The 25,903-nt window shown below is 40.3% G+C and overlaps 1 protein-coding gene and 1 long non-coding RNA gene across 5 annotated transcripts in view; one reads left to right on the top strand and one right to left on the bottom strand.

The window, feature by feature from the left end:
* Nucleotides 1-14,589, top strand: part of LOC135274606 (uncharacterized) — a 286,945-nt gene extending 272,356 nt beyond the window's left edge. Inside the window, exons 3-4 of the long non-coding RNA XR_010342394.1 lie at nt 13,736-13,882; nt 14,239-14,589. This is a non-coding gene — a long non-coding RNA (uncharacterized LOC135274606). The remainder of the gene's footprint in view (nt 1-13,735; nt 13,883-14,238) is intronic.
* DYNC2H1 (dynein cytoplasmic 2 heavy chain 1) overlaps nt 1-25,903 on the bottom strand; it is a 376,161-nt gene that overhangs the window by 8,150 nt on the left and 342,108 nt on the right. For 3 of the 4 annotated variants that reach the window (XM_064375367.1, XM_064375368.1, XM_064375369.1), the window contains one exon: nt 8,220-8,336. In XM_064375367.1, coding sequence (XP_064231437.1) covers nt 8,220-8,336 — 117 coding nt within the window. Of the gene's footprint in view, nt 1-1,779; nt 5,968-8,219; nt 8,337-25,903 lie in introns of those variants that run through there. The other variant, XM_064375370.1, reaches the window with a different exon arrangement.

Raw genomic sequence — 25,903 nt, 5'->3', positions numbered from 1 at the left:
CAGCTCTCTGGGGTTTGTAGGGGAGGGTAGGGACCTGCCCAGTAGCACCCTGTCATCTCCCACTTTCAGCTTCCTCTCTCTCCAGTCATAGGGTAGGGGCCTGCCCAGCTGCTCCCGCTTACAGCTCCCTCTCTCTCTGGGTGGTGGGAGGGGGCAATAGCTCAGTCCGCAGGTTCTCCCGGCCGCCCTTTGGGCTTATGTGTCTGTTTAGGTCTGTGTGCCAATCTGGGACACTGTCCTGGATTGTTACTCAACTCCGTGCTTGTAATTCCACACGCTTGACTGGCAAAGATTCCCTGTTCTGTGTATTGCTGAGGCTTTGGGGGAAGCGCTGTATCTGGACTGGAGTGCTAGAGGGGTAGCCTCCAACTCGCTAGTCAGATGCACTTTCTGGGTGAAGCAGCACCCCTCCCTGCCTTGGTCTGCCCTGAGTGGGCTTTGTTCACCGTCAGACCGGACCTATTTAAATGCACCTGGTACCTTGGTTGGAGCTAAGAGATCTCTGGATTTCTGCATCTCTCCCGCTGGGTGTTGTGCGCTGGAGTTGTATCTGTTCAGCCATTTTGGATCCCACAAGCCTGTCCTGAATTTTTCTAATTATCTGTTTGCACTGATGATCTTGTCAGTTATTCAGCCACTCATTTAACAGCATTTTATATGCTAATGTTGTGCCTAGAATTGTAAAGACTAAGCATTTCAGTACGTACACAAATAGAGAAAATCTCCTTTGAATTTTTACTTTAGGAAACAAAATACACACATTTCAAATACCTAGAATATTTGTTTTGAAAAAATATACACTTTAGAAAATCAAAATAAAGAAAATGCTACTCTGGAATACGTTAACCTAACAGGGATTCATGGAGGTTGAACTTCAGAAAAAAAAAATGTGGGATTTGGAATAAAAAGAGAATTTTCAACTTTTATCAGTCACCAACTAATCTCTTCCCTCTTGTTCAATTCTGCTTAAATGGCAAAGTTTTAGGAAATCAAAAACTACTGTAATTGTTATGAGTCCTTAGCCAATCTTAGAAGGTAAAGCCTAGTGCGAGCATTCCTTTACATTCTTTGGCAAAGAACAGACAAAACTCACATATTCATTGGGCTGAAGTGATCTGAATCTATGATTGTCTATTTTTAATCCCAGGAAAGGTCTTAAATTATCTTTTTCTGACACCGGATATTTGCTTTGCTTTCCATTACTTCTATGATCAAAAATGAAATACAAATATCACAATGAAATGTTTTATAATGTTATTCCTTTCTCGTCAGGAAATTATCTCTATTATCTCGATGTAAAGAAAATTTCTCTTTAAATTAGGAACTTAATAATGATTATTATAACTTTATTAAGTTGTTTTTTTTTTTGCATATTCCCTAACAGTTTAATTGTTTTTGTATATATTTCCAAATACTTCCAAACCTTTTACTTGTAGGCTTTGTTTGTTTTACAGCCAGGGTACAAATCTTTCTTTCAAACTTTGTGTTTTAAAGCAAAGCAACATAGTGGCTTTTTGATATTTTGTCACTTCTCAAAATCTCTTAAGTGGTAAATGTTACTTCTGTAAAAAAGTTAAATACACTTGCTCTTAAGTCATTAATAAATAAATGCTCACAGTAGAAGCAGGGGCAAGCATTTTTGGCATTCTCACTATTAGCACAATATTTTGTGTACATGGAAGTTCTGTGAATACTGCTTAACTGAATTAAATTTTGATGACCCAATTCCCTCTATAATATGTTTATCAGTGAAACATAAGACACTGTTGGGCTGAAGCATTTGAATGAAACTAAAATTTTATTAATAACTATGAACAAACACCCAGTGTTCAATTAATGCAAAAAAGGAGATATATTAGGAAAACTTCAAATAATTCACTTTATATTTCCTCTCAACAAAGTTTTGTGCAATTACAATTTAATAACTCAAAACCTATAGATTGTGATTACTCTAAAATGGTTGATGTGTTTGAATACCATGTTTTTATTAAAACAGAAACTGATCCAGTTAGCTCTGTTCAATAAGGAGGCTAAAATTTGAAATTTTACACTCATTTGAATTAGCTTTTCATAAAAAAAAAAAACCTGCTTTATGTGAATAAGCATCTGGCATAATTTTTCTGCTTTCCTGAAGTATCCAAGAAAAGCCTGAATGTCTCACAACAAAATTTGCCCATGCTTTCGGTAAAATGACTTAAAAGCATACACTCTACAAATGGCAAGCAATACAGAACTATATGAAAGAAGACAATGCATTTTTTCAAAGACAAAATGGTGACTAAGTAGTCCCCTCTTATCTGTGGGGAATGTGTTCCAAGGCCCCAAAGGATGCCTGAAACTGGATGATGCCAAACCCTATATATATGTTTCTTCCTGAACATACATATCTAGGATAATTTATAAATTAGGTATAGTAAGATATTAACATCAGTAATAAAATAGAACAATTATAACAATATACCATAATAATATAGTTACATGAATATGGTTTCTCTCTCTCAAAATACCTTATTGTGCTATATTCATTTATTATTTGACTGTGGGTAACTGAAACTGCAGATACAGAGAGACTACCGTGTTAGATATCACTTAGTTAACAAACAGGAAAAAGCAAGAAAAAACAAAACTAAACAATGAAAACAAAATTATTAGATTACTCATGTTAGATATTTGGCCAATTTTAATTGAATTTCATTATCACAAAACACATGAAAACAAAATATTCATCAGTTTATGCACAGTTCAACTTATTCTAACACATGATTTCTGAATGTTTATGAATCAAGTCAATGAATAGTTTTTTTAGAAGAGGAAATAATAGGAAATCAGAGTTCTAATGCATGTATGAGTAGCACAATTTAGTGATACAACTCTGGGGAAAAAAAAATCTCAAAATAGGAAACAAAACAGCTTGCCACCAATGAATACTCTGAAAGACTTTGTTCCGTCAAGAATGTCTAGCTATATTTTTAAATGTATATTAGTAAAGATGATATACTTCTCTTATTTTTCAATAATATAGTGCTAACAGCACTACTTTCATAATAAGTCCTTGAAGCAGAAAAACAATCACTCAAAATATGTTAGTCACATATTTGCTATTTTCAAACCAGAGTGTATACAAGGCAGAGCTTTCAACACATATCTTCTGTGTTTTAACATCTATAAAAAATAATATATGGTAATTATTGTTTTCCTGAGTGGCTTGTGTAAATATTTTAGAGTTCTATTTTCTCTGAGAATAATTTTTTTTCTGAAGCTGAATTGTCAATTGCCGTGTCTATCAGAAGATCTAGCCTCATGGGGTTCAGGCTGGCTCAGGACTACTATGTTACTGTGGGGCTGATAGAAACTCTAAGTAGCATTCTTTACAGGAAGATAGAACAAAGGCAATCTGACTTCCTGTGGAATGCCAGAAGGGCATCACTGAGACTGGTCTTCATCATAAAACAGTGACGACCAAGTCATACTATGGGGAATATTAGATCCTGATGGGGCATAGGGTGTAGGTGCATGAGAAGGTTATATGGTAAGTAATCTTTGGGACTTCTCAGAGCTTTTGATATAAGACTATCCAAGGAAAGGAATATTGTGTTTATTAAGTTTGTTCACAGAATCATTTTTTATAGAGAATTATTAAATAACATATGGAAACATGTTAAGAAATGCATTGGAAAAAGCTAATGCTTTCTGGATAAAATCCTCTAGAGTTATCTTAATTTGAACCAATATTAATTTAACCAAAAGCACCGCACTGAGCTGGAACTGGAATAACTTTAAGAATCTGTCTTATGGAGCCACTGCACTCCAGCCTGGGCGACAGAGTGAGACTCCGTCACCAGCATTTTAGTTATTTTCACTTCTCCTTGAACTCGTCATTCCAATCTTGCTAATTCACAAAGTATACTGCATTTCAAATAGAGGCAATGATAGAGCTTACTCCTCCTGCCCCAATAAAAGTCTTAGAATTTGTTGATGATATATCCCTTTTTAAGTATCACCACATACTAAAACAATGTTGAAGAAGTTCTTCGATCTTCAGCAACCTAAAATGTTCTTTGAAAAATGGAGGTGCAGCCTACCTCAAAGCAATGTTGTGCAAATGACTAGGTTAGTGGGCAAATTTCTGTTGAAATGAAGCTATTCAGGGATACTGGATATCAGATAACAGTGTGAAAATAATTTGTGAAATAACCTCCTTCTAATCTAAAAAAGTTTAGTTACCAAAGTTTTCTGAATTATATTATTTCATCCAAGCTTATAAGAGAACACTGGACTTTGTGCTACAAAGCAGCTATAGGAGTAAATGGCTTATATAAATTGATGTTGATGCTTCCTTTGATTTTACACTGGTTTCTTCCTTCCTACTAAAAATGCATTAACATGTTGACATTATTTTTCCACTGTAAATTTTGTAAAACATTAGTCAGACACGGTTGCTTAAAAAAAAAAAAAAAACTTTCTTAAACAAAATAACATTTAATCAAAGCAGAAGGTAGAGAATTTAATAGTTTATACAGGGTCAGTATTTCTTTTTAAATAAAGGCCTGACTATTTCAGGATTTGTGGGCCATGTGGTCTCTGACACAACTACTCAGCTCTGCCATTGTGGCCTGAAAGCAGCCATGGACAATGTGTACACAATGGGCATGATTGTTTTCCAAATAAAGCTTCATTTATGGACACTGAAGTTTGAATTTCATATAATTTTTACATGCTGTGAACTATCTTTCTTCTGCATTTTTCAACTTTTTTAAAAAAGGTAAAAGCCATTCACTGTTCATGAGCTCCGTAAAAATAGGAAGTAGGCTGGATTTGGCCTATAGGCCATGGTTTTCCAAACCATAATTTATACTGTTAGGGTAGCTCAGTACTAGGTCTAAGGTTTAAGAAACACCAGGATTTGAATCATAGTCGCCTACCTATTAACTATATGATTTTGGGCAAGTTACATAACATTTTAAACCTCCATTTTCTACTTTAAAATGGAGATTACGATTCCTATTTCGAGAAGTTTTTAAAGGCTTAAATATCTTGTATTTGAAACACCTTGCATGTGCTTGGTATGTAATCAGTGCAAATAAATGCTCATTATGATTGTCCAAACACTAATGCTACCACTGTGGAAGTCATAAGTCATTTAACTTACCTGATTCTCAGTCTTTTCATCAGAAAAACAGAAAATTTGCTGTACCTAACCCCTAGGACTGTTATGAGACACAGGTATTAACTGTATCTCACAGTGTGCCAATCTATTATTATCCACCCACTCGCTGCTGAACTGATTTTCTAAAACTACAAATCTGATCTTAACATACTCCTGTTCTCACTTCTTTAAAATATTTTTTTTAAAATTCTTCTTTTATTTAATAGAGATGGGGTCTTTCTATGTTTGCCCAAGCCAGTCTTGAATTCGTGGGCTCAAGTGATCCTCCTGCCTTGGCTTCCCAAAGTGCTGGAATTACATATAGGTGAGAGCCACCATGCCTGGTCCTGTTCTAAATTCTTGATGGCCTTCTACTGACCACAAGGTGTTTGAAACTCCTTGGCACGGGCTACTCAGCTTCTCATACTTGGTCTTGGCCTTCCTTTCTGACCGCATCCCCCACCATTCTTCCATATGAACTATACACTCCAGATGTACTATACTTGAAGTTCCCAGAATATCCTAAGCACTTTTCTCCCTGCATATATTTACATATGCTCTTCCGTCTGGAATCCCTGTTATCCTATCTTTTTTGAATTTGTCTTTAAACTCTTATTATTAAAGTTCAAGTAACAGTTCAAGAGAAGCTGCCACTTCTCTCTCAGTGAGGTCATCTGACTTTTCTTCATTTGTTCACACATGGTAGAGTTGAAGCCGCCCTCATCTGCCAAAGCACTTTATATAAACCTCTCTAACTGCACTAATAATTCTGAACTGTAGTAGTTCTTTTTCTTATTTGCTCCCCCAGTTGGCAGAAGACTCTGCAGGAGAAATCAGTTTATCTTTGTTACCGCAGGGTTCAGCATAATATCTGGTACATAAAAACTCAACAATAACTTAATAATGAAAGTACTAATAAACTAAAAAGTACCATATGAAATAAGATAAAACATTATACCATTATGAAACAGTTTAAAATATTGATAATAGGATAAATTTGACTTAACCATGTTTGAAGCACTGTGTTAGGTACTTTACACATCACAGACATACTTCATCTTCAACATGATCCTACAGAAACATTATTATCTCCATTTTCAAATGAGGAAACTGGCTCAGTGAAATTAGGTACCTTGCCTAAATCACCTAATTTATGAGCTTGGGAGCTTGGATTAGAATTTAGGTCTGCTGCACTAGAAAATTTGTGTTCCGCAACACTTGACAGTAAATCTCATGTTCTTTCCTTTTTAGCTGATATGGGAGGGACATTCTGAAAGTCGTATGATCAAGGGAAAGGAGGCGGCTCACTGTAAAAGCAGGGGAAGAAAATGAGGTGGGGAAGCACCAACAGATTCTTCTATTATGTGTCATGAACATTTGCGAAAACCTAGGGGAAAATCTTACAGAAAAAGAGTAAAAAGTTCATATTAGCTTTTAGTTACTCATCTATGGGATAAATGCTCAATTCATTTTACCTCCCTTTACAGGAGATATTTTTCAAATTATTTTTGGCTTTTTATTCCAATCTTGACTTTTTAAAAGTATGACAAATAAAACTAGATAGAAATAAGGCATGAAGTAAAATATTGCCAAGTTATTAATTCCTAGTCTTGTAAAGTCACGTCGCTTTTCATACAACCCAGAAAAAGACTGGCTTTGTCCACAGCAGCGCTGCATTCCTGATTTGCATTCAGTTTGTGGTCAATTACGTAGGTATTGCTCCAGGTCATTTTCTCCTGTATTTATTTTTAGTTGCTCTTCAAGCTCTTTTATTGCTTGGGTTTCTCCTCAAGTGAACCTGTTTATACTTGCCCTACTTTTTATCCTCCTCCTCATGATCATTATATGGATTTTATTTTCCAGAGAATTAGTAGATTATATAATTTAAATTCATTGGAATTTGTCTCTGTCAATCTAAACAACTTTGTATGTTATATTCACAACCCCTGACAAATTCTACCTTTTTTAATTTAACTTTGAATTTGGTTTACACACCTAAGATAAAAATGTGTCATGAATAATTTACCAAATTTTTGTAGAAAATTCTTATAGGAATTAATAGGATGATTGAAGTAAAACAAAAATTCTTTCAATCTCTTTTCTCTCCTTTATCTCAGTCACTTTAATTTTGGAGAAAATGAAGCTCATATGGCGGAAAAATAGGGAGTTCTGACAGAAATGCTATCTTGGCAATGTTGCTAACTACTGCTATCACTTCTTAAGTTTTTTCCTTAAATACTTAGGTGCATTTGATTTTTATTTTATAAGGAGAATGACAATAACTGAAAAATTCAATACATTATTTCCCAATGAGAAAGCTATAGTAAGCAATACATGAAATCATTTTGTTGCTCATTAGATATAGAATCAGAACTTTAAAGTTTATTCACATGTAGTTATACGTGGATTCTTAAACTTTTATTGAGAAAAAGGTACGTGCTTCATTTACAACTACATCCTATTTTAAAGACACATATACCCCAAGTTCTACTGTTGAAAGTCCTTTCAATAAATACAAGTTTTGAAAGGAAAAAAAGTTAACTAAGACTCTGTTAAGATTGTTTTCTTCATCCACCTATCAGCTGCATAATAACATTGTCTAATATAAAGCCATACATCTATTAACACTGTAATTCTGTCACTTTCTGTGTAGCTAACTATGAGAAGTCATTTAACCTGTGTGAGCACGTTTCCTCATTTAAAAGTGGGAATAATAATATCTGCCTCGTATGGCTGCTCTGAGGAGTATTTGAAGTAAAGCATATAAAGCACCTGCACTACTGAAAATAAGAGGAATGCAACACATGGTAGTTCTTATTATCATTAAAGGCTTTTTTAATTACTAGGCTATAAATGCTCTAGAAATTAATACTATGTTTTAATAAAATCAAGGTTTTCAAATGTCTTGTACATCTTAAACATGATAAAGGATAAAATATTTTCACTGCAAATTTGTTCAAATGCAGATGAGATTAGAAAGCAAACAAAAAATACACAGGCCAAGAATGCCTTCTCGAAAAGATAAAATCTAAGAGTGAACTGATAAAACCTGTGCTTGTTGAAAATGTATTACCTGTGGAATCCAGCCCATAAAACAAGGGAGAACTGATGACACGCTAGGAGAATCATGCTGATTTTCAGAAAGTCGATTTCCATCAAAACTACATCCTTCTAGTAACAAGCCACTGATCTGCCATGGAAACAAGTCATGAAAATATGCATTAAAGTCTCAAATGTCAGAGGTTACTCTATTCTATCTTAAGATCAACACTTTCCATTGTGTTTACTGTTTGCAAATATACGAAAACAAAGATTATGGTATTTTATTTGAGAATAAAGTCAGTAAGGCCTAGGCCAGTGTTCATTATCAACTCCTTTTAGACTGAATTCTCATTTGTAGCAAATATATTTTTAAAGCTACTTATATATGTCATCAGTTATACCACTGCAGGTGTCTTGACATTAGTGTAATAGAATTACAGTGACAAAAGCCTAAAAGTTATTCTTCCTCCACGAGGGAAGGAAGAAAAGCATAATTAGAGAGCAAACATTGTATTCCCAACTTTAAAGGTGGAATCTGACACCTTTAAAGGAATAGAACAAAGTTCAGAAAGTGTAATGAAAAAAACTGACATTCGTTACAGATATGAAAGAAGAATTAAAAAGGAGAAATAATTCATGTCTTTAAGGTAACAGTGTAAATGTGAGAAATTCTGAAAAATGAAAATGCAGTTCTTTTGGTATTATTAGCTTCATATTTCTTCTTTGAAACTTTATTCTTTTAGTTTCTGAAGTTAATCTAGCCTGACTATCTAAAGGCAGCAAATGCAGAGTCAGTATTTGGCATTTATAGCTTTTCTAGCACTTTGCCTTCAGAGCCACATCTATATTACCATAATTTAAACTTGTACAAAATATAAACAATCCTAGTGCCTTCAAATTTTAACATACAAAATGAAAGAACTATAGAATTTAGAATGAAAGGAATGCTTTAAGTTGGAAGAGTTAAGATAATTTTCAGTGACATTATAGTTAGGGAATGGTTTAGATGCTAGGAGAGTATCCTTTAATGAACGGTTTTGAATAATGATTTCGTTACTTGAATTTTATAGTAAGGCTGCTGTTGCATGGAAAAGATAAGTAAGTTTGTTGTTAGTGAAAGAGCTGGGATGATGATAATGTATTTATTTAGTACTTAAATACTCTTTCTACTATACCACTAATGTGATATACAGGTCCCTTTAAGAATTGCAAAAATATTCTGGCCTGAATTTAGTTTTATATGTATCTATAAACAATAAATAGTATTGCTTTTCATGTTTCCAATCTCCATGTAAAGGGTAACATGCAACCTACTCTTTTCCCTCATTGTTGGTTTTAAGGTATATCCATTTTGATCTTTCATTTCCAACAGCTGCACAATATTTCATTTTATTAATATACAACAATGTATCCATTTTCTACTGGTGAATATTTATTTCCAACTGTTTACCATTATTTAAAAAACTGCAATAACCATGCTACATACTTCCTTATACACATTTGCATGAATTTCTCTAGAAAGATTAAATTACTAGGTTGAAGAGTGTGGTCATTCTTATCTAATATTGGCAAATTATTCCCCAAAGTAACTCTATCAATCTATCCTCTTACTTGTCATATATAAGAATTTACGTTATGCCACAATCTTGCTAATACTTGGTCTGTTGAGACTTAAAATTTTTGCCAATCTGATGAGCATGAAATGGAATAAATTTTGGTCTTAATTTCATTTCCTTAGTTACAAGTAAGAACAAGTACTTTCCTTATGTTTAATTAGCCATTCAGGTTTCATCTTCATGTAAGTTGGCTATTAAAATCCTTTGTCCACCTCGGCCTTTTCCTTACTATGGAAATTTTCTTTAAAAGATTCATCTGTAAACATCCTTGTTCTGTTTTAAGTACTAATCCTTATCAGTTATACAAGAAACTACTATCTTTTCCCGGTCTGTGGCCTGTGTTTTTATGGTTTCTTTTTAATGTCAAGGTAGCAAACTTAACAGCTTTCTCCTTTAAGACTTTCACCTCTTTTGTGTCTAAAGAAATCCTGAGTAGATATTTTCCTCTATTTTGTTTCTAAAAGTCTTCTCTTTCAAACAGTTTTATTTCTGTAACGTTTTAAACCTTCATTTTTTTAAATAATATAAAATATGGATCAAATGTTATCATTTTCTAACTGAGTGAGCAATTGTTTCAGGATTATTTATCCAATAGTCCTTCCAAGCCCCTAATTTGTAACTAACCCCACATTTGTCATGTGTCCATACTGCTATAAGTCTGCTTCTGGACTTTGTGTTACATTAATCTGTCTTTCCCTAAACCAATACCGTACTGTCTCAACTGCCATCGCTTGATAATGATAATAATAATATTGTGACAGTGCAAGATATGGCCAAAAATTCCTCCCCTCCTAATATGCACCCCTTTGCCAAGTAAGCTTTGCTGCTTCTTCCATCAGGAGGTGGAGTTTCTTTACTACCCCTTGAATTTGAGTTAGCCTTTTAAATTGCTTTGACCAATAGAATGTGGTAGAAGGACTTTAAGCAACTTCTGAAGCTAGTCTTTAAAAGGCTCTGCCTTCTTGAAATGCTGCACCAAAACCACCATCTAAGGAAGCTCTTCCAGTCTACTGGAGTATGAGAGGGCATGTAAAGGACTGAGGTACCCCAATCCACAGCTGGCACCAGCTGCCAAATATATGAATGAGGCCAATATGGACCTTCCCCTCTAACTGACCTAGCTGAATAGAGATGCAGAATGGGTCTGAGTAAATCAGCAAAGACCTACTAGGCAAACCACAGGATTGTGAGAAAATAATAAATTGGTATTTTAAGTCACTAAGTTTTGAGTTAGTTTGAGAAAATGCTAACTCATAAGTTTATGTATACAAATTAAAAAAAACACTTTGGGATATTGGTTGAAATTGCATTAAATTTTAAATTTAATATATATTGGAAAGTCTGACATTTTAAAATTATTTATTCTTGGGATACGTGAATGTGGCATTTTCACCATTAAGTTCTTCTTTCGTGTATTTTTCCACTTCTTTATTCTCAAATTATCTGTGTGATCATGACTTAAATGTATATCTTTTAAATATCATATAACCGGATTTTATTTTTTCCTGAGTCTGATCATCTCTGTCTCTTAATTGGTAGGATTATATGTTTACAATACTCATATATTTGTGTTATTTCTATTATTTTGTATTTTTTTCTCTTTACCTTTTTTTTTTTTTTTGCTTTTTCTCCTTTTCTGCTATGGATTGTGTATCTATTGTAGTGTTTTACCATCTCCTTTTAAATGCATAATTAAGTGTAAAATTTTCTAATAAATTCCTATTCAGTACTGAATATAGTATAAATTTTAACAAATTATCCCTAATTGAATTATTGCTGTTTAGATTTTCAGCTTAAACATAAAACTTTAAGTTACTTAAATTTAAGTTAAATTACACACAAAAATTACTTTGTTAATTTGGGGTTCACTATTGTTTTAAGTATTTATTACTTTCTCTCTTTCTGCAGAAGCACATGTTCAATATTTCTTTTATTGAGGCTGTGAGTGGTGAATTCTTGTGGTCTTTGGGTTCCTGAAGTATCTTTTTTTGCTTTCATTATTGAATAGTATTTAAGATGCCAATACAGTTTGAGTTTAACAATTAATTACTTTTTCTCATCAATTTGAATATATTATTTTACTGTCTTCTGACATCTAGTGTTGTGAATGAGAAGTCTGCTATCAACATAGTAATTATTTTGGTAGAAAATCTGATTTTCTGCCTGGTAACTTTAAAGAGAAAAGATTTTTCTCTTTAATCTGGATATTGACTAGATTTACTATAGTGTGATTAGGTATGAACCTGAATTTACTTTTGCTTTTTGGTACTTAGCAGATGCTTTTCATCCAATTCTGGAAAATTCCTGAATTAGTTTTTCAAATTTCACTTCTCTGTCATTCTCTCTGTTTTATACTTCCAGAAATCCTTTTAAAAATAGGATTGAGAACCTAAAACTACTGTCTGTGTCTCCTAACATAACCAATTTAGCATGCCTTTTTCAATCATATCTAATGTAGAGTATATTTTGTCTATCAATATTGTTATTTAAAGACTACATTTTATTCAACTATTACTGTAATCTCTCTCCCTGTTTCTCTTCCAGAAATTGTTATTTTGCAGTTAGTTATTCCTTTATGTATCTGTTCAAGGAGGCTAAAATAGTTAACATTTTTGTCAGATATTTCTATAAAATTAACAACAAACTAAATTACTAGCCATTTCATCTGATGATTTTGTTGGTTTCCTTTTTTTGGATTAGATGTTTTCCTATTTATTTTGGATTTTGGATTCTAGGTTCATCTTCAGAAGCATTTTCCCTCCATAGACTTCTGTACTGTCCCTGCCATATCTACATACATACAATATTTATAATACCAATCAATCAATCAGGAGGGTTCTGGCAGTGGTGGTATACTGCAGATCTTGTGGATAGGTAGTGAGATTCAACATCTAAGGAGTCAGGCTATTTCTTTGTCTTTCAGCTCTCTTAAGCCTACAGATAAACTCAGTCAGTCATTCTGCCACAGCTTTATTTTGTTTATTTGAGGCTGGGTCTCACTCCCCTTGCCAAGGCTGGGATACAGTGGCATGATCATGGCTCACTGCAGCCGTGGTCTCCTGGGCTCAGGTGATTCTCCCACCTCGACCTCTTGGGCAGCTGAAATGACAGGCATGTACCACCAGCCTGGCTAATTTTTTGTATTTTTAGTAGAAACAGGGTTCTGACATGTTGCCAGGGCTGGTATTAAACTCCTGGGATCAAGCGATCCGCTAGCCTTGGCCTCCCAAAGAGCTGGGCTTACAGGCATGAGCCACTGTGTCAGGCCTGCAAGAGCTTTATTCAGTCTCCTTTTTTTTTTTTTTTTTTTGAGACGGAGTTTCGCTCTTGTTACCCAGGCTGGAGTGCAATGGCACGATCTCGGCTCACCACAACCTCCGCCTCCTGGGTTCAGGCAATTCTCCTGCTTCAGCCTCCTGAGTAGCTGTATTCAGTCTCCTTTTAATGGGGAGATGGTCTTTGGCAGCTCCTCAGTCCTTGATTCAACAAGCAATGAGCCTGACTATAGTCCCATGTAACATATAGCACCACTAATTCCTTTTACTCTAAAGAAGCCACTTCATTACTTCCTAATTCTGGATCTAGAGCTCAATATATCTGTATTTTTGGCCCTACTTATAATTTTATTTTCAGTCCTGTTTCTGACACAATGTATTTCAGGCCAGCTAAGGTTTGTGGTTTCCTGTTTTTATATTTTACCTGATGAATCATAATCACCGAGGGGCATCTTCAGCAGTTCTCAGTTATTTACAACATATTGAAAAAGAAAAAAAAGGTTTGTACTAAATATGGTAGATCCATTTAATTATAAACAATTTTTGAGAAAAAAATCATTAAGATAGTTTCATAGGTTTATTAACTTACTGAAAATTCATAAAACTGTACTCTGAAGATTTGTGTATTTATGTATATGTTAAACTTCCCTATTAAGGTTTACCCTCTCCTCAAGAAAGAAAAAGAATATACAGGTCAACATTAAGAAGCGTCACAGAGGGGGGAATCCCAAGATGGCCGAATAAGAGGCAGCTCCCAGCAAGAGAGATGCAGAAGCCAAGTGGTCTCCACAATTCTAAACAAGGTACCAGGTGTAAGGCTGGTTGCGTCGGCAAGACCTTGGACACACCCCCTCCCCTCGCCGGGAGCTCGCACACACGTCCCCCCCGGGAGCCCAGGAAAAAAAGCCCCACCGGGACCTACCTGATACCATTTTGTCCTATCTGGGCCCCACTCCCTGCCATTTTGTCTCACCTTGGGCACAACCAATCAAATGCCTCCACTCCCTATAAAACTCCACATCTGAGAGGAGTCCGCGCGACTTCTCCGGCCCCTCCTGTTGGACCGCAGAACCTCCTCCGGGAGCCTGAATAAATTCCCTTGCATTGGATTATTTTCATGCTGGCCTCAGTTTCTTCATTTTATCCTCGGCGAGAACAGACCTTACAGATGGTGCCGAAACCCGGGAGGAGTTGTAAGACCCGTCCTGGGGGAAACTGACTCCTCCACACAGTGCCGGACCAGGAAGCTGCCGTTTCACCACAAGGTAAGACTTCTGTTACCCACTACCCCACCTGCTGCTTTCAGGGTGTCCCTGTCTGAAAACCGCTGCGCAGTGTCAGGGATTTCCACCGCCGCGGGGTCCGTGACCCCCGGCTTCCTTCCCCACGGGTCCGTGACCCTGGCAGGCCTTCTGCTGTGAGTCCGTGACTCCGGCTTCCCTCCCTTCCTTCCCCACGGGTCTGTGACCCTGGGAGGCCTCCCGCCACGAGTCCGTAACTCCGGCTTCCTTCCCCACAAGTCCATGACTCCAGTTTAGGACCTGAGTGTAAGAGGAGACGTCCCTACACTCTTGTTCTCTCCCCGTGAGGGGTTTTTTAGGGTCAGGAATTTGAGGGAGACGTCCCCGCTTTCCTGAACCCTCACCAGCAACCGTGGTGTGGGTACTCAGAAGCCATGTTTAAGCAGCCCTGCCTCACGGCAGAGCCAAACCCCCGGCTTATACCAAATTCTTTAATTCAAACTGGCCTGTTTGGCATAAAGGCTCCCGTTAGAAAGAAACCGAAAATACAGTTTCCTTCTCATCTGTTTTTCTTTTTTGGTTTCTCTTTCTGTTTTTCTCTCTTTCTCTCTCTTGTCTCTCTCCCTCTCTTCTAAAATGGCGGCCGTACCACAGCCTTAAGATGGTGGCTGGAATGCACCCTTAAGATGGCAGCCACTTTCTACCTTTAACTCTATCCTTCTCTCCTTTCCTAACTCTGATACGAGTGCGTGAGTGAGTTTATGTGTAGTCCCATGGCCTAACAGCTATGGGGCTTGTGTGGGCCTCAACCCGCGGTTCCACTGGGACGTGGCTGGGAAGGCATCAGACTGGTCTCCCATCTGGGGGGCACCCACCCTTTGTTCATCAGTCTTGTATGTGGTACTGTCTTTATTGTAGCCATGTGGCAGATAGCCCTGGCCATGTCTTTTTTTGTTTTCTTCCTAATTATGATCATTATAAACATGCAGGCTTTCTGGTATCTTCGTTCCTGACCCACCCTCTGTTCCTCTTGCACCACCGTCCAGGTGCTTCTAATCAAAGAAACCTCCTCTTCACCCTTAGCCCCTCCACCTTCCTTCTCTTCCTTTTCTGACCCTGATGCATCTGAGGAACTCTCCTTTCCGCTGGCCCGACCCAATAATCCTCCACCTTATGATAAACCTCAACCCCCTTCAGCTCCTCCACCTCCTAATTACAACCTGGCCACTCTTGTTAGTGCTCACACCCGCTCACATGGTGCTCCCAATGACGAGGCCTCCCTCCTTTGCCCCCTCCACAAGGTGGCCGGAGCAGAGGGCATTGTCCGAGTGCACGTTCCCTTCTCCCTCTCTGACCTATCGGCCATTGAGAAACGCCTAGGTTCTTTTTCCACCAACTCTACTGCTTACACCAAGGAATTCCATTACCTTACTCAGGCATATGATTTAACCTGGCATGACACATTTGTAATCCTATCCTCCACCCTCACCCCAGACGAGCGTGACCAGATTTTTTCAGCAGCCCGGGAACACGCTAATCAGGTACATCTGACTGATAACCAGATGCCAGTAGGTGCGGCAGTGGTCCCAGAGGCTGACCCTAATTGGGACTATCAGGACAGTTGAGATGGCCACCATGACCAGATGCTACAGTGCCTCCTGATGGGCATGCAAAATGCAGCCCAAAAGGTAGTCAATTACGATAAGTTAAGGGAAATAACTCAGGGACCTGATGAAAACCCAGCCGCCTTCCTTGACTGCTTAACTAATGCTATGATCCTCCATAAGCGGCTGTATCCGGCCTCCTCAGTAGGAGCTATGGTCCTAGCCACCCACTTTATCTCCCAGTCAGCGGCTGATATAAGGAGAAAACTTAAAAAAGCTGAGGAGGGCCCCTAGACTCTCATGCGAGACCTGGTAAACATGGCATTTAAAGTTTTTAATGGCCGAAAGGATAAGGCTGAAGCCACCTGACAGGCCCACTTAAGGCAGAAGGTAGGCCTCCAAACCCGAGCTCTTGTAGCAGCCCTGAGGCTGGCAGCCCACCGAACATCTGGTGAGGGAGGTCCATCCAAACCCTTCCGAAATGTTTTAAGGGCCCTGCCCACGTCCTGTTATAGATGTGGTCAAGAAGGACACTGGGCCCGGGAGTGCCCCTGTCCTCGACCACCCCCTGGACATTGCCCAAATTGCAAACAAACTGGACACTGGAAGGTTGATTGCCCATCCCGGACCAAAGGCCCACTACCTGCATCTCTATGTGGGGAGCAGGCCGGTCTGCAGGAGGCAGTCCCTTCACCTGAATTTCTTGGCCTTCTGGATGACTGATGAAGCCTGGACTCGAGGACCCCCATCACCCTTACCGAGCCCAGGGTAATGCTGCAGGTAGCAGGTAAGTCCATTTCCTTCTTAGTGGACACGGAGGCTACCTACTCTGTATTACCTTCCTACTCAGGGTCTAGCATACCTTCCCAGGTCTCAGTCATGGGAGTTAATGGAAGGCTTTCCTATCCCAACCAAACCCCTCCCCTAACCTGTCTCCTCGAGGGACACTCCTTCTCTCACTCCTTTTTAATCATACCATCATGCCCAGTTCCCTTGCTAGGAAGAGATATTCTCCAGACTGTGGGGGCCACTCTCCAACTCACTAACCTCACATACTCAAATTCAAACCCCTCACATACACACCTCCTACTGTCTCTTCTAATGGAGGCTACACCCTGTCCTAACCCTACAACCCAACTCCCCATCCCTCCAGATGTAGTTGATCCCATGGTGTGGGATACATCTAAGCCTGTAGTGGCGAGACATCACACACCAGTTAAAATACTTCTCAAAAATTCTACTCGTTTTCCCTCACATCCTCAGTTTCCTATTTCAAAGACCCACCGTCAGGGCCTGAAGCCTATCATCGCTTGACTCCTAGCCCAGGGACTCCTTATACCCACCAGTTCCCCTTGTAACACTCCTATATTGCCAGTCCAAAAGCCGTCCAGCAACTATCGCTTGGTTCAGGACCTACGCCTTATCAACGAGGCGGTAGTACCCCTGCACCCGGTGGTCCCCAACCCATATAACTTGTTATCTAACATTCCCTCCAATACCTCCCACTTCACAGTTCTGGACCTCAAGGATGCCTTCTTTACCATCCCTCTATACCCTGAGTCTCTTTGCCTTCACCTGGACTAATCCGGACACCAATTTGGCACAACAGCTTACCTGGACAGTTTTGCCTCAGGGATTTAGAGACAGTCCTCATATTTTTGGGCAGGCCTTAGCAGCTGATCTAAGCTTCTGCCCTCTCCAACCCAGTCTCCTCCTCCAATATGTGGACAACCTTTTATTCTGTAGTCCCTCCCTCTCTCTGTCTCAACAGCATACTGCCACTCTTCTTAACTTTTTGGGATCCAAAGGATACCGAGTATCCCCATCCAAGGCACAGTTGTCAGTCACCTCAATAGTTTACTTAGGCATTCGCCTCACCCTTACAACCAAGAGCCTAACGACAGACCGTAAAAAGGCACTCCTTTCACTACAGCCTCCAGAGACAGCAGACCAAATTCTCTCCTTTTTAGGGTTTGTAGGACTTTTCCACCATTGGATACCTAATTTTGCCTCCCTGTCTAAACCTTTGTATGTGGCGGCTAAAGCCACACCCACGGGACCCCTCTCCCACCCTGGGGTAGTAAAACGGGCTTTTAAAACCCTACAAACTGCCTTGTCCACAGCACCTCCACTCCAATTACCCGAGCTCAACCACCCCTTCCATTTGTTCACTGATGAAAAACAGGAAATTGCGGTTGGAGTCTTAACCCAGCCCCTAGGCCCTGTGTATCGTCCGGTAGCCTACTTATCAAAGCAACTTGACCCCATGGTCAGGGGATGGCAGCCTTGCCTGCGGGCCTTGGGGGCAGCAACAGAACTCACTAAGGAATCCCTAAAACTTACCTTAGGCCAGCCCATCTTGGTATTTTCTCCCCATCGGCTCACTGACCTTCTCTCTCATAAGTCTCTCGCACACCTAGGACCTTCCCGGTTACAAGAGTTTCATCTACTCTTCATTGAAAATCCTTCAGTCAGTCTTCATCCCTCTTCTCCACTCAACCTGGCTACTTTGCTTCCCCTTCCATCCCACTCCCCTTCCCCAATTCATTCCTCTCCTGAACTAATAGAGGCACGAGAGGGTCTGTCTAGCCTTCCACTCTCCAGCCCAGACCTTACCTTGTATGTAGATGGGAGTTCAGTAATAATGGCCGAGGGATGGCGAAAAGTGGCCTATGCTGTAGTCACAGATTCAGCCACCCTCGAGGCACACCAACTCCCTGATGGGACAACATCCCAAAAGGCAGAGCTCATCACCTTAACCTGAGCTCTTGCATTAGCAAAGGAAAAACGGGCAAATATCTTTACAGACTTCAAGTATGCTTTCCTTATTACCCACTGTCACTCTGCCCTTTGGAAAGAGCGAGGATTCCTTACCATAAAGGGGACCCCCATAGTCAATGCCACCCATATCTCAAACCTCTTGCAGGCTCTGTTACTCCCCAAAGAGGTCGCTGTTATCCACTGTCGGGGGCTCCGGGCCCAGCAGGATGCCATTTCTTGGGGCAATGCAAGGGCAGATGTGGTAGCAAAGGCTCTAACCAGTACTAGGCTGGCTCCCGCTCCAGTCCTGTTCCTTACCACAGCCACGTCGCCAGTGTACACACCATCAGAAAGACAGGACCTTATGTTAAGGGGTGGAACCCAGTCTGACCAGGGCTGGATCTTCCTAAATAATAAGATCGCCCTTCCATGGGAACAGGCTCCTAAAATTATTGCTGAAATCCACCAATCCTTACATATAGGGCCCAAAGTGTTACACCGCTTTGTGCAATCCCTCTTTTATTCACCCGGTTTGCAACAGACAATTGAGCAGGTACACAAAATATGCGTTACTTGCTTTAAGGTCTCATCTCAGGGAAGCTTGAGGCTACAGTTTCCCACCCACCAAATGCGTGGCAACCTGCCGGCTCAGGATTGGCAAATTGATTTCACCCATATGCCCACTCACAAAAAACTTTGCTACCTCCTAACCTTTGTAGATACCTTTTCAGCTTGGATTGAAGCCTTCCCCACTTCTTGGAAAACAGCAGACATGGTAGCCTCCATTCTTATTCAAGAGATCATCCCCCACTTCGGTCTACCTGCCACCATCCAGTCAGACAACGGTCCCGCATTCATAGCCCAGGTAGTCCAGCTGGTCATCAAGTCTCTCAACATCTCCTGGAAACTACACATCCCCTACCACCCTCAGTCATCAGGTAAGGTCAAACGGGCCCATGGCATTATCAAAGACCATTTGGCCGAACTGACCACTGAGGTAAAACTTTCTTGGCCTACTCTCCTACCTCTTGCTCTAGCCCGGATCCGAGCCACCCCATGGGAACCAACGGGCCTTAGTCCCTTTGAGTTGCTGTACGGCTGACCCTTCCTGGTCTCTCATAATTTCCTGGTGCAACCACCTCCCCTAGCCACCTACCTTCCCTATCTATCTATCCTCCGCCACTTACTCAGGGAGCACGCAGATTGTGCTCTCCCCATTGTTCCAGGGCCTGGAGACTCGCACCTGGCAGCACCCCTTCAGTCAGGTGACAGTGTTCTCCTCCGGGCGCTCCAGCCAGGAGCTCTGCAGCCCAGGTGGTCAGGACCCCACATCGTTATCCTGACCATCCCCACAGCTGCCAAGCTCCTGGGTCACACCCCGTGATATCATGTGTCCCGCCTTAAACCAGCACCGCAAAATGACCAGTGGAAATCCAAATCCCTGGGCGCCACTCACCTTCGCCTCACCCGCTGCCCTTGCCCGTCAACTCCTGATCTTTCGAATTCTCCTCCTATCTCCCTCTAAAGCCAGCCCCTACTATGCCTGGCAATTCTACTTGCAGGAATCCTGGAAACAAGTCCCCACGACTAGAACCCAATACAGTGCTACAAGCTCATATGCGAGAAGTTGGATGTATCCGACTCTCAGTCGAGGTGCCAGCCGACTGACCTGTCCCCCTTACTTCACCCCTATTCAGCAGGAAGTAGGAAGAGCGGCACTCTCTATCTATCATCAAAAGGTTGGAATGTAAGGCTGGTTGCATCGCTGAGACCTCGGACACACCCCCTCCCCTCGCGGGGAGCTCGGACACACCCCCTCCCCTCGCCGGGAGCTTGGACACACCCCCCTCACGGGGAACTCGGACACACCCCCCTCCCTCACGGGGAGCTCGGACACACCTCCTTCCCTTGCCGGGAGCTCGCACACACCACCCCCCCAGGAGCCCGGGAAAAAAAGCCCCGCCAGGACCTACCTGATACCATTTTGTCCTATCCAGGCCCCACTCCGTGCCTGCCATTTTGTCTTCCTGCTTACCATTTTGTCCTATCTGGGCCCCACTCCCTGCCATTTTGTCTCACTCACCTTGGGCACAACCAATCAAATGCCTCCACTCCCTATAAAACCCCACGTCTGAGAGGAGTCCGCGTGACTTCTCCGGCCCCTCCTGTCGGACCGCAGAACCTTGTCCGGGAGCCTGAATAAATTCCCTTGCATTGGATTATTTTCGTGCTGGCCTCAGTTTCTTTGTTTTATCCTCGGCAAGAACAGACCTTACACCAGGTTCATTTTGTGGGTCTCATCAGATGGGGGTATAAACCATAGGGCAAGTTGCAGCAAGGTGGGGCACTGCCCCACCCAGGTGGTGCATGCAACTGAGCAGAGGACCAGGGGACCTCCCCATCTGGGACTTCGGTTCAGATACAGTGTTCCACCAAAGCCCTCTACAACCCACAGAACAGGAGCTCTTCACCGGGCTGAAAAGCCTCAGCAAGCTGCCTGAATGGGGCAAAACAGCAACTTGAGCTAGGGCTGGGGCTGCAGCACAGATCTAGCGGAAGCATTGGCTGATGCCAAGAAAACCAAAAAGCCAGTGGGACGGAGCTACCCGCTCCCCAGTAAGAAAAGTAACGGAACGCAGGGAAACGGCCCAAATGGCGGGATGGTTCCCCACCCCACACAAAGCCCAGCAGGCCAAAAAACTCTCACTCCAGAGTTAGGCACCCAGAAAGTCAGTTAGAGAGCAACAAGGAACTATCTAGATCGACAGGCGTAAGGGAAGTCACCATTGCAGAATCCGGCATAATTTTCCTGAGTAAATAAAAGATGCAGCAGCTCCACTGAATCTGTGGCAGCCCAGCAATGCCTCTGCAGGCAAAGGAAAGGCTGCCTCCCCAAGCAGCTACCTGAGATCAAAACTGTATAAATCCAAGAGATGGGGAGAAACAGCAAAAGCAGAATGAAACCATCAAAACACAGAACGTCTCTCCCCCACCACCAGATCACAACTCCTCACCAGCAAGGGAACAAAGCAGGATGGAGAACGAATTTGACAAATGGACAGAAGCAGGCTTCAGAAGGTGGGAAATAACAAACATCTCTGAGTTAAAGGAACATGTTATAACCCAATGCAAAGAAACTAAAAACCTTGAAAAAAGGTTAGATAAAATGCTAACTAGAATAACCAGCTTAGAGAAGAAAATAAACAACTTGATGGAGCTGAAAACCATAGCACAAGGACTTCATGAAGCATATACAAGTTTCGATAGCCAAATAGATCAAGTAGAAGAAAGGATATCAGAGATTAAAGATCAAATCAATGAAATAAAATGAGAAGGCAAGAAAAGAGAACAAAGAGTGAAAAGAAATGAACAAAGCCTTCAAGAAATATGGTATTATGTGAAAAGACCTAATCTACGCCTGATCAGTGTACTGGAAGATGACAGGGAGAATGAATCCAAGCTAGGAAATGCTTTTCAGGATATTATCCAGGAGAACTTCCAACCTAGCAAGGCAGGCCAACATTCAAATACAGGAAATACAGAGAACACCACAATGATACCCCTCTAGAAGAGCAACCCCAAGGCACATAATCGTCAGGTTCACCACGATTGAAATGAAGGAAAAAATAAGGGCAGCCAGAGAGAAAGGTCAGTTCACCCACAAAGGGAAGCCCATCAGACTCACAGCGGATCTCTTGGCAGAAACGCTACAAGCCAGAAGAGAGTGGGGGCCCATATTCAACATCCTTAAAGAAAAGAACTTTCAACCCAGAATTTCACATCCAGCCAAACTAAGCTTCGTAAGTGAAGGAGAAATAAAATACTTTATGGACAAGCAATTACTGAGAGATTTTTTCACCACCAGACCTGCCCTGCAAGAGCTCCTGAAGGAAGCACTAAATACAGAAAGGAAAAACCAGTACCAGCCATTGCAAAAAACAACCAAATGGTAAAGACCAACGATGCAATGAAGAAATTACGCCAACCAAAGGGCAAAATAACCAAACAGTAATAACCAGTAATAATAAATGGCAGGATCAAATTCACACATAGCAATATTAACAATAAATGTAAATAGACTAAATACCCCAATCAAAAGACACAGACTGGCAAATTGGATAAAAGCCAAAACCACCGGTGTGCTGTATGAAGGAGACCCATCTCATGTTCAAAGATACACATAGACTCAAAAGAAAGAGATGGAAGAAGAATTAGTAAGCAAATGGAGAGCAAAAAAAGCAGAGGTGGCAAGCCTAGTCTCTGATAAAATGGACTTTAAACCAACAAAGATTGAAAGAAACTACAATGGTAAAAGGATTAATACAACAAGAAGAGGTAACAATCCTAAATATATACACACCCAATACAGGAGCACCTAGATATATAATGCAAGTCCTGAATGACCTACAAAGAGCCCTAGACTCCCACACAATAATAGTGGGAGACTTCAACACTCCACTGTCAATATTAGATCAACAAGACAGAAAATCAACAAGGAAATCCAGGACTTGAATGCAGATCTGGACCAAGCAAACTTAATAGACATTTACGGAACTCTTAACCCCAAATCCACAGACTATACATTCTTCTCAGCATCACAGTGCACTTACTCTGAAATTGACCACATAATTGAAGTAAATCACTCCTCAGCAAATGCAAAAGAACAGAAATCAAAACAGTCTCTCAGACCACAGTGCAAACAAATTAGAACTCAGGATTAAGAAACAAACTCAAAACTGCACAACATCATGGAAAATGAACAACTGGCTCCTGAATGTAGACTGGATAAATAAGGAAATGAATGCAGAAATACAGATGTTCTTCAAAACCAAAGAGAACGAAGATACAACATACCAGAATCTCTGGGACATAATTAAAGCAGTGTCTAGAGGGAAACTCATAGAAATAAATGCCCACATGAGGAGCAAGGAAAGGTCTAAAATTGACACCATACCATCAAAATTGAAAGAGCTAGAGGTGCAGGATCAAAAAAACTCAAAAACTAGCAGGACACAAGAAATAACTAAGATCAGAGCAGAACTGAAAGAGATAAAGACACAAAAAAACCCTCCAAAAAATCAACAAATCCAGGAGCTGGTTTTTTGAAAAGATTAACAAAATGACGACTAGCCAGACTAATAAAAAAGAAAAGGGAGAAGAATCAAATAGATGCAATAAAAAACAATAAAGAGGACATCACCACCTATTCCACAGAAATACAAACTACCATCAGAGATTACTACAAACAACTCTATGCACACAAACTAGTAAACCTGGAAGAATGGATAAATTCCTGGACACTTGCATCCTCCCAAGACTAAACTAGGAAGAAGTTGAATCCCTGAATAGATCAATAATAAAGGCTGAAGTTGAGGGAGCAATTAATAGTCTACCAGCTAAAAAAAAGCCCAGATCCAGATGGGTTCACAGCCGAATTCTACCAGACATACAAAGAGGAGCTGGTACCATTCATTCTGAAACTATTCCAAACAACACAAAAAGAGGGAATCCTCCCCAACTCATTTTATGAGACCAGTATCATCCTAATACCAAAACCGGGCAGACACACAACTAAAAAAGAAAACTTCAGGCCAATATCCATAATGAACATCGACGTAAAAATCTTCAGTAAAATACTGGCAAACAGAATGCAACAGCAAATCAAAAACCTTATTCATCATGATCAAGTAGGCTTCATCCCGGGGATGCAAGCCTGGTTCAACATATGCCAGTCAATAAATGTAATCCATCACATAAACAGAACCAAAGACAAAAACCACATGACTACCTCAATAGATGCAGAAAGGCCTTTGACCACATGATTATCTCAATAGATGCAGAAAGGCCTTTGACAAAATTCAATAGCCCTTTATGCTAAAAACGCTCAATAAACTAGGTATCAATGGTATGTATCACAAAATAATAAAAGCTATTTACGACAAACCCACAGCCAATATCATACTGAATGGGCAAAAACTGGAAGCATTCCCTTTGACATCTGGCATAACACAAGAATGCCCTCCCTCACCACTCCTATTCAGTATAGTATTGGAAGTTCTAGCCAGAGAAATCAGGCAAGAAAAAGAAATAAAGGATATTCAATTAGGAAAAGAGGAAGCCAAATTGTCTCTATTTGCAGATGACATGATTGTATATTTAGAAGACCCCATCATCTCAGCACAAAATCTCCTTAAACTGATAAGCAATTTCAGCAAAGTCTCAGGATACAAAATCAATGTGCAGAAATCACAAGCATTTCTATACACCAATAACAGACAAACAGAGAGCCAAATCAAGAACTAACTCCCATTCACAATTGCTACAAAGAGAATAAAATACCTAGGAATACAACTAACAAAGGATGTAAAGGACCTCTTCAAGAAGAACTACAAACCACTGCTAAATGAAATAAGAGAGGACAAAAACAGATGAAAAAACATCCCATGCTCAACGTTGGGAAGACTCAACATCGTGAAAATGGCCATACTGCCCAAAGTAATTTATAGATTCAATGCTATCTCCATCAAGCTACCAATGACCTTCTTCGCAGAACTGGAAAAAACCACTTCAAACTTCATATGGAACCAAAAGAGAGCTCATGTAGCCAAAACAATCCGAAGCAGAAAGAACAAAGCTGGAGATATCACGCTGCCTGACTTCAAACTATACTACAAGCCTACAGTAATCAAAACAGCATGGTACTGGTACCAAAACAGACAGAGACCAATGGAACAGAACAGAAGCCTCAGAAGCAACAGCACACATCTACAATCAACTGATCTTTGACAAACCTGACAAAAACAAGCAATGGGGAAAGGATTCCCTGTTTAATAAATGGTGTTGGGAAAAGTGGCTAGCCATGTGCAGAAAGCAGAAACTGGACCCCTTCCTGACACCTTGTATTAAAATTAACTCCAGATGGATTAAAGATCTAAACATAAGACCTAATACCATAAAAATCCTAGAAGAAAACCTAGGCAATACCATTCAGGACATAGGCATAGGCAAGGACTAAAACACCAAAAGTAATGGCAACAAAAGTCAAAATAGACAAATGGGATCTAATTAAACTCCAGAGCTTCTGTACAGCAAAGGAAACAATCATTAGAGTGAACCGGCAACCACCAGAATGGGAAAAAACTTTGCAATCTACCCATCTGACAAAGGGTTAATATCCAGAATCTACAAAGAACTAAAACAGATTTACAAGAAAAAAACA

The sequence above is a fragment of the Aotus nancymaae genome, unplaced genomic scaffold (genome assembly GCF_030222135.1).
Source record: "Aotus nancymaae isolate 86718 unplaced genomic scaffold, 86718_ANA_hifiasm-v0.15.2.pri h1tg000012l, whole genome shotgun sequence".
Lineage (NCBI taxonomy): Eukaryota > Metazoa > Chordata > Mammalia > Primates > Aotidae > Aotus > Aotus nancymaae.
The sequence above is the reverse complement of the archived record's forward strand: the minus strand, read 5'-3'. Positions and strand labels throughout refer to the sequence as shown.